The sequence below is a fragment of the Notothenia coriiceps genome, unplaced genomic scaffold (genome assembly GCF_000735185.1).
Source record: "Notothenia coriiceps isolate Sejong01 unplaced genomic scaffold, NC01 NC01_scaffold00037250, whole genome shotgun sequence".
Lineage (NCBI taxonomy): Eukaryota > Metazoa > Chordata > Actinopteri > Perciformes > Nototheniidae > Notothenia > Notothenia coriiceps.
Window position 1 is genome coordinate 15067995 of NW_011369951.1, and position 9700 is coordinate 15077694.

At 40.7% G+C, this 9700-nt stretch overlaps 1 protein-coding gene across 1 annotated transcript; it reads right to left on the reverse strand.

Moving 5' to 3' along the window:
• Window positions 1-2964: 2964 nt before the first annotated feature.
• LOC104967363 (protein spire homolog 1-like) lies at window positions 2965-7354 on the reverse strand. Its single transcript, XM_010796772.1, has 3 exons — window positions 7093-7354; window positions 3550-3675; window positions 2965-2970 (listed from the first exon to the last, which is right to left on the reverse strand). Exons 1-3 carry the CDS (start codon window positions 7333-7335, stop codon window positions 2965-2967), a joined length of 375 nt encoding a protein of 124 aa, XP_010795074.1. The 5' UTR covers window positions 7336-7354.
• Between the last annotated feature and the right edge of the window lie 2346 nt (window positions 7355-9700).

The following is a 9700-nucleotide window of genomic DNA, read 5'->3' on the forward strand; positions in this document are numbered from 1 at the left end:
ATAAAGTACTATCTTATTTCTATGTTAAGCTCAACAGTGGCACATCAAGTGTGAAACCTGCAAGTGTACAGCGGAAAGAATACTCAGATATTTTATTTAAGTAAAACTAGTTATAACCCTGTGTATTAATACTCTGTTTCATATGAAAGTCCTGCATTTAAATTCTTCCCTAAAGGTACAAAGCTTAACACAATTTTAATTAAAATATATTCATTGTTGGATTATTTTCGACATATTAAACTAAAAGTTGCAGCTTGTAAAAGTGGACTTATACTGCTGGAGTATATCTATATGTTGTAATAATATAGATCTGCAAAGTAACTAAAAAGTGGATTATTTGCTTCCGAGATGTAGTGCAGTGGAAGTACAAAATAGCATAAAATGATCTGTTAAGTACCCCAAAATTGTACCTAAGTGGAGTAGTACATAGTAGAGGTACAGTTACTTTCCATAAATGTAGGGTATGTTTATACTGGTGGATATATGTCAGCATGCATGCAGCTCCTATACATATTTCTTCCAACAACAATTGGCTTATGTACGTAAGCCATAAACTGTATATATATAAAGTTGTATACACACACGCTCTCTCTCTCTCTCTCTCTCTCTCTCTCTCTCTCTCTCAAGGCACACNCATGCTTATACTTAAACAAGCTGATTTATACAAATGCAGATCCCTGGGTTTCAGCTTTACATTTAAGTAATCCAGAACTCTTTCCCTTTCCCTCCGTCGGATCATCCCACTTCCTTTGACGTATGTCTCCACTGACGTGCCTTTTATCCAGAGGTCATTGTCCCAAACAATAAAGAAACAAGACACCTGTAGGAGCCAAAATGCTTGTTTTGCCATTACTTATTATTTGTATTATTATCTCCATTTCTGTTTGCATCGCGTTTGATCCTTATTGTTTATCACTTTCCGGCTATGGTCACGTGGGTGTGGTTTATTGTTATTTAGGTCACCTGTTGGATGCCGGTTTGGGACGATATGATGAAGGAAGAGGGTGAATGGCGCTCTTTCTGTTAACCGTCAAGTCGGGAGTTGTACATCGTTTGTTTATGTTTTATGAAACACTATGGACTATGAATGACTTTGGACTCTTAAATGGAACGCGTCACAGCAAAGAGCACATTTTAGCCTCTCAGCGGCATAACTCATAGAGAGTTGTGCTGCTACATTAGCTCCCGACATGACGTGTTATTACAAGTTAACCATCAATTCTCATGAATCTTGTCCTTATCTAAACAGGCGGCCGTCACGCCTCCTGTGTAAATATGAGTGTTTTTGTATTATGAAAACATGACCGTCAGTTCACACAGGCCACATGGTGATCAAGATAAGCCCCAACCATATGCTTATATTATAGATTTTGTTTACAATAATTTCACTTAAATAAAACTTCCTGAAAATACTTCAATGTTTTCTCCCACTACTGATGGTGTACCCATGAGACATTGCTTCTTTACCTGAGCTGCAGAACAAGTCCTGAGGAGTGCTGATGCTTTCACAGTACTGGCTCTAATTAAGTAGAGGTTGCTGCAGTCAAAGCAGTCTGGTTAATTAATCGATGGATGTCGTTTAACATTAGCAGGTCAATAACTGTCTCATCCTCTATTGACCATGTACCAGAGGGAAAGAAAGGAAAAGCCAATAGTCATCTAATGGCTGCTTTTCATGTCTGGCTACGGAAGTCCTCTAGCAAGTTACTGTATGGAAAGTTCTGTGTGAGCAATTCAAATTTCAAACTGGGTGAGTTAATGATCGCTCTCCTTGTTTTCAGCTGCATGTGCCAAGTCTAAATATTTACACCGTTAATCCACAGTCATAAATGTAAAAACACATGGGACAGGATGCTTGCTTTTAATTTTTCCTATATCAGAAATGCTGTTAAATGTTCTACTCATAATAAATTAAGATCTAAAGTTATTTAATGAAATCAATCGGAGATCAAAGACAGTTAAGCCTAAAGCGTCCTCTGTTGGCAGCTGCAGCTTTCTTTTTCTACACATCCAATTATCTGCACCCATGTTCACTGCTGGAACACATTCCTTCTTCCTAGGCCTAATCTTCTTTTCTGCTGATCTGACTGTTCTCTTCTTGTATGCAAATGCTTTGCTGCTTCCAATTTAATACCCAGGACTTCCCATCATTTAGAAAAAACATTTATTTGTTATGGTTTATTTCTAGAGTGGCAGAACATTCAGCAAACAAGAAGAAGCAGATAGACACTAACAGAGAGAAAAACAACAACAGTGAGAGAAACTGAAAGAAAGACTCATTGACTAGCCTCCTAATTTGTAAGCATGTGTGACACTGTGCATGGTTACTTATTAGCAGCTATCCAGTGACTCTCAGTGCTACAGGGAGTGCCAAGCAGCCCCTAGAGCCTGGTGGCCCCCTCCTGTAAGCTCCTTACATTCCTATAATGAGGTTAAACTTGATTCGATAACCATATATTGCATAAGATCTCTGCTTGGCTAACGCGTGAAACGTACTGCATGAGAGTGTACAGACTGTGCAGCAAAGCTAGTCTGACAGTCTATAGAATGAGTCATGTGGCTAAATCTCTAAACTTCAACTCAATCAGAAAACACAGAGTTGTACAACTAATTGTACAGGAATTTTGGTCTATTTGTAATGCTTGGGTTGGGCAGGGTAAATGTTTTCCCACAAGCTTTCCTACTGTTTGTATTTGGTGTCCAATTTGCTTGAAAACATGATTTTCTGAAATTAGACAAAAAACTAGTGTTAACTATCCAAATCTGTTCAAGTTGCCTATGACATCTTCCATGTTGCATTTCCTCAAAGGTATTCAACCATGAAGACATTTTCAATTAATGAGTTTAATTAAAAACAATGAATCTCATCACGTTTTGATTAACAGTGGATTAACAGTATAAACACAAGCCGTCTCCATAGGGAATCCCTCGCTAACCAGATTAAATTACTCTAGTTCCAATGCTCTATCTCTAGAGCAATAAATCCAAAGAAATGAGAAACAGGATGCCAGGTCACATCCATGAAGATCTTAAGTAGTGCAAGCAATGATGATTTGGCCAGATCAAAAAGGTCATTCAGGGACACCCACACAGTCTCAATGCTTCTGGACCATTTCCACTTTGTGGTCCAGTGTGTGGTTATTGTGCACTTTCTGGGCACAACTCTGGTCTTTTATTTTCTTGGCATTAGAAGGTTTGCTGTCCTTACAGATCCTTATTCAACCTTAAATCTGTACACGGTAAAACCACATCCCAAAACAGCAGAGGGTGGTAACCCCGAGCGATAAGAGAGTTTGGTACATCCTCATTTCCTCCTGGTACTTTCTGGATAGGCCCTCCAAGCACATCTCTATCACTTTCAATTTATTTTGTTATTTCTTGTGATGAGTTATAGAGTCAAATGTTCTGAGGATGACTCATGTACAAAATTAGCCGACCTTGGAAATCTTGACATAGTGACCAAAAGTTGGTATTGTTATTCATTATTTTTTTAAATAGTTGTTGTGACTCACCAGGTTTATTAATAACTCAAACGGATTTGTTTCTTACCTCCTTTGCACTTTTGATTTTATCCAGGAAGGTGTGTAGTTCTCTGGCTTCGGCATAGAGAGCACGACACACCGCCTGGTAATGGAGGGGGGCGTCTGATGGGCTGGGCAGGTGGGAAGAACATAGCTGTAGGAGATGAGAGAAGGAATTTAATATACATGTAGTGGTGCGTTAGAGCCACCCTAGCCCTTGAGTGTATTAATAAAATGGTCTTGACCTTTACTTAAAACCAAATCCATATCTAAACCTGGCTACCATAACATTAATTTAGACAAGTATCCGGAAAAACTGGTGAAGGCATAGAGCTCTTAGTTAAATCATGGTGAGTGTTTTTGTGACCAATACAATTAAACACAATAACCTGCAAATGTATTCCAACACATGAATTAAGCACAAATTCAAATCTCTCAATGTTAACGAATGAGAAACCTCCCTGTGAATTTAATGCAGGCCAACACGTAATGGTTTTTTCCTTGGCCACACCTTTCAACACAGTTTCAAGAAAATCATGCCAGTAGCTTTTCTGTAAACCTGCCAACGGTCCTACAAACAAAACAAAAAAAGCAACAGGGCTCAGGGGTGATGGGAATGTTATTGTTGTTAGATTAGAGAACATTTGGTCAAAGTATTGGGCAAATCAAAAATGTGGGCCAATGATTGCACTAAACAGAAAGTGGAAACATATCAATTGTATGAGTTTCGATACCAAAAACAAACATCTCTTGCTCATGGTGGCACTCCAGAGGCATCATGGGATCTTTATCGTCAGTAAGCACTCCCTGGGCATCATGTACACAAAATGTCATTAGTGTGAACCTGATTGTCCAGTCGGAGCAAATTTGTCTGACTAGCATTAGCTATGCACCATTTAAAACTCTGACCCTTATGGTATTTGACTGTGACGATAATAAAGCCTCCTGCCTGACAACATAATAGATGAGCTCATATTAACCCAAGTGACACAAAAGCAGGAATCCAGACGAGTGACATATTCTTGTTTTCTCCTGATGGGCTTGGCTCGCCACAGGAATGTCTGACTCAGCAGAAAGTGTCTTCTTCCTCGTTCACCCGAAGCTAAATTCCCAGCTAATTCTACACTTACAGTAGGTGAGCAGTGAGAGTCTTCAGGATCATGTCTCAAATACTGCAATGTCTGTGGTTTCCACTGTTTACCCTAATAACAATGATCTGTATACGCACAACACCTTATGGTTGCAAAAGAAAAGAAGGAAACTGAAGGTTAACAGTATGTGCTGAATGTCAGTTTGGAAATGTGGTGTCAGTGAATTTGTGTGAAATCATTTTAGTATTTGATGAGCCATACTTAGGTGGAACACAATCCTAACTCAAGAGATTGACAGCTTTGGTAAGAGGAGTTCACTCCATTTCCCTTAATCAGAAAGGAGACCCAGTCTGTACATTCACCATCTAACTCTTCCTGTCTTAGTGGGATGCTTCACTAGTGCTGTCATCTTTTATCAGCTTCACCTCTTGCCTCACCCTAGTTTGACCTGACCTTCCTCTGCCTGGCAGAACAGCAGAGTCAAAAGAGGTTTCTCAATACTCTAATTTCCCCTCCTCGACTCCTCAGGTAGTGACCCGGAAATGGATTTCTGCGCGCCATGTTGAAGGACATCTAATTTCTCTAAATGCACTTCGGGGACCGAGCATCGAGGAGGCTCTCTGGAGGAGCTATGATCAAGGATACTTGATGGTTCCTCCACGGCTCTTCCGCTGATGCATTTTCTGGAACGGTGGAGGCGTTACGCACGGCCGGACTTATCTCAGCCAATGACAGCTCTGCATGCATCCCCTGGATATTATTTTAGAAACTGCTTTCATTGCGACGCGATGTTTACAGTGAGAACAGCTGTGAGGTCCGTGCAGAAAGCAGAGCAGTGTGTAAAATATATATCACTCAGTATAACAGGCCTACATTAATCTCTGTATTTGCTGTAGTTTAGTAGATATCTACAAACAAAGAGTCGATCTTTTTCTAAGACCATTTAGTGCTTCACATAACAAAACACACAACAGCTGTAGCCTGATTATGCTTTAGGAGCTGTAGGTGTGTGTGGTACAGTGTGTAGTACAGTGTGTAAGTGCAGCAGACAGACAGGTCTCAGTTGGTTTGGTGTCCTCTGCTTACTTTTAATACAACTTTTGGCCCGTAATTTCAATTCCCCATTTCAGCGACCAGAGAGCGAGGGGGGGGGATATATCCAGTCTCTGATTGTGTTACGTTATTATGAGAGTGCTCTCATACTCGTTTGATTCTGAAATTGTATATATTTATATAAATATATGTGTGTATATGTCCGCATCTGTAGCCTGTTATTGTCTCATTATACCGCACTGTGAATGAATTAAAAGTAAATATATAAGTCATCATGAACACATCTGTCCATCAGACAGAGGGCTGCTGTGCCTCCTGCCATCATTAATGGACTTCTCTTTAAAATGACCGCTCAGAGGAGAGGAGTTCTCATTTCTCTAACTGCCTGCTGCTCCCCCTCCTCTCTCCTCGGCTCCCCTCCTCAGTCCTCCGCTTGCATCTCCTGTGGGCGGCACTAAGTCTCGAGGATAGGAGTCGAGGATAGGAGTCGAGGAGGGGAAATTAGAGTATTGAGAAACCTCTAAGTTAAGGAAGGAGGTCAGACAGGAATTTGCAGCCATTTACTCCAGCCATGTCAACATATTACCGTTATATCAAGCGAGGGATTGTTGGGAGAATTAGAAGCATGCACCGGTCCGGCAGCAAACAGTCCCAATTCATTATACACCGAGTTTATTATATGGAAGGAACACGCTGATCTAAGGCTATTCCCCAAATACCAGCGTGTTTACAAAGCTATAATTGCTTTCATATTCAGAGAGTGCTTTGGGAATTTACAGCGTGACGGCCCCCCATCAGGGGAATTTGTTTGGACCTGGTCTGATGACAACGGGCACAGCTTTGTTTTAGACATGATGAAGAAAAATCTGCATATTTATTTCGCCTTTAATGTCTTTGATGAGTCATGGTTCTTCATCAGCCTTGAACCATGACTAATCAAAATGTTGCAGTAAAGGATCAGGAGCAGTTATTATGGGAGTGTTACTGTGTGGGGATTATGCTTACGATTGGACCTAATGGATCTCACTGAAATGTTGCAATATGCACTTATGACCTGTGCATATTTGTATCAATAGTTTATTTTTAATTATTTTTAAAGGTGATGCGTGGAATCTTTTTATCTCTTCTTTGAGCCACTTTCATATGTTTTCAGCCATCGCTCCATAAAAAAAAAAGTATTTCTCAACAACTTTACAATCAAACAGTAATTGATGAGTTCAGTGGTCTTCATGTATACTTTTGTAAAATGGCTTTTGGTTATTTTTTGTTCTCCACATGTGGGTCAGTCCAGGACAGAACCTGTTTCAGTTAAAATAATGTGAACAGCCAAACAAAAAAAATCTAAGTTGAGAAATAAATCCAAATTGAACACTAAAGCAGCATTGTTAACGTAGCCTAAGAGACACAGTGCGCCCCACACAACATACCATGATGAGGTCTTGGTAGCTGCGAATGCTGGTGACTACGCCGGGCGTGGCAGAGACGGGCTTCTCTTCCTCCTCTTCTTCTTCCTCACACTCCTCCTCTGTAGCTTCGTAGCCCTCGTCAGGACAGGGGTCACTCTCCGCCTCTTCCGTGTTGGTCATCATGTCGATGAGGCGCTCCAGCGGCGGGCTGAGTTCACGCTCCTCGTTTTCCTTAAGTCCATAGTCCAGAGCTTTGTAAATCATGACGCCTAGTGATTCAATAACCTGTGGGACAATGGACAAATGGGTTGTGTGGATTATTACTGTGTAGTAGAAAAGGAAATCTATTTTAAAGATTGGTCCGAGGGTTCCTTTCAATTGAAAAAAATACATTACATACAATACCAGATATTTTACTTCTACCAAGATATGCAAGAAAAACTGAAGAAATACAAACGACAGAAGATGGGTAGCATGGGGAAATTTTTTATTAAGCAAGGGTAATAAAATATTTTGTATTTCTTTACTTGCCGTCATGTGTGCCAATACTTGATTATTTCCAGCTGACACACTACACTTTATCTCTCACAGATCAAATTAATTAACAATTTGCGTAGGCATTTCATTGATACTATGACTAAATATCCATGAGTTATTAAATGCTTTTTAAAATCACCAACCTCCAGAGCTTTCTTCGATCCCTCTACACTCCCTTTATATTGCCCCTGCTGCTCTATAATTAAAACACGCACATCAGCACATCCTAAAAACCTAATTACTTTGTTAGATAACCATCTCCAACAAGCTGAATTCACCTGAACAGACAAGACAGTTGCTGTCCTCAAGCCAGATGCAAAATGAGGCCACAGTGTTCCTCCAAACAGCGTGATGATTACTATAATCTGGGGATGATTTCATTTCATCCCTGCTTCCCCTCATTAACAAGCAGTGTATGATCTTTCTGAGATTTTTTGTTTTTGCAGTTTGTTCCAAAACATCTACAAAGAGACAAAGTTGTTCTTCAGTGCAGCATGACAAGTTGGCTCTGCTGTGCAGTGTCCTCTCCTGAAAACTCAATCAAACCATTGCTCTCAGTTTAAGTGTTTGCAATTTAGCATGAGGAAAAAAAGCATTTTACAAACAGAGAGGAGTGTCTGGAGCCATCGGTTTTTAGTCAATTAGTTCATGTATGAGGCAGGAGCCTCCACTAGCCCAGATGGCAGATTATATATTTGTACAAGTATTAAACTGAGCAAACACCAATGAAGGCTACTCAACTTCATTTATTTTGGATTTATTCAAGTTCAACAATATCTTTTTTTTTTTCTCAAAGCGTGAATACTTGTGGACAATACCAGGGTTGAATAAATGTTTATTAAAGTTTAGCATTTTCTATTATGTTAAAATCAGTATTACTTCCGATAGCATGGCTTCCCTAGAGCAAGTGGTAGCCTACTGCTCTGCATGAATGACGTGTGAATGACTCTTAGTATGTAAAGCGCTTTGAGGGGTCGAAAAGACATTATAAAAGTGCTATATAAGTACAATCCGTTATTATTTATAAGATACTAAAAGAAAACAACAACAACTACTATATATTAATCTTATATATGTCTACCATCAGCTGCCCTGATCTCTAGCCATCAGCCATAGAAAAAACCCTCATCAGTCAACTTATGGCGCATTTCCACTGCAGCGGGTAGCCCCGTTTAAGCGTCCTTAATCGTCCAGGCCAGTTTTTGGTGGCCTTTCCATATAGCGTAGCACCGGCTAGCGGGTACTTTTTCCGGCCCCATAAAATCGTGGTTCTATCAGGCCAGGGCCAGGGCTGAACTATTGACATCAACACTCTCGACTGCTGATTGCTCAGAGAGAATCATCCCTAGCGTCGCATATATATCTAGAAGCAAGCTTGCAGCATTTTTATACACAGCATTTTTGTAAACGGAGGAACTACAAAAATGGCAACGTCAAAGAAAAGCACACCGTGGTCGACCGAGGAGGTGACGACGTTCCTACATCTCATTGGGGATGATAAAATCCAGCGGGAGCTCGACGGAACAACTCGAAATGTGAAAGTGTTCCAGGATGTCTCTGCACAGATGCCCCGCCTACACTGCGTTGCTACCCCAGGTCCTAAACTGTAATGGAAATGCGCCACGGCCTCAGACGGCCAACGAGGCAGCCCGAGGCCTGAGCGAGGACGCTTAGGGACGCTTAAACGGTGCTACCCCGCGCAGTGAAATGTGGCACATAAGCAGTCTGGGCCTAAAATTAAGGAAATACGCTTTTTGTTTTCAACACTTTGTTCTAAAGAATTCTTTGGGATTTCCAACACAACTGACAATCAAAATGTATTCAGCTTTAAACTAACTTCCAGGCCTTTCAGGACTTCTCCACAACTGACACTCTGTAATCGCCCAATATTAGTCATGGCATATTCATTATCTGGGCCTATGGCTGTGATTTTTTCTTTGCACCTCTGCAGTGCACCTCCTATAGCTGTAAGAAAAAGATTCATAACAGAGCTTGGCAACGCTTTTATCCTTCATTCCCAGTGATCGAGTGCTCGCATGTTTTTGTTGTGTCAATGTTCCCTGGGCTACATGGTTTGCAGGCAGGACTAAAT

Bases quoted from the DNA above. Each gene is read 5' to 3' on its own strand.
- LOC104967363 (XM_010796772.1), bottom strand. From the start codon at position 7,335: ATGATTTACAAAGCTCTGGACTATGGACTTAAGGAAAACGAGGAGCGT. The intron at 3,676-7,092 runs GTATGTTGTGTG...CATCTCCTACAG, and splicing joins GCTACCAAGACCTCATCATG to CTATGTTCTTCCCACCTGCC.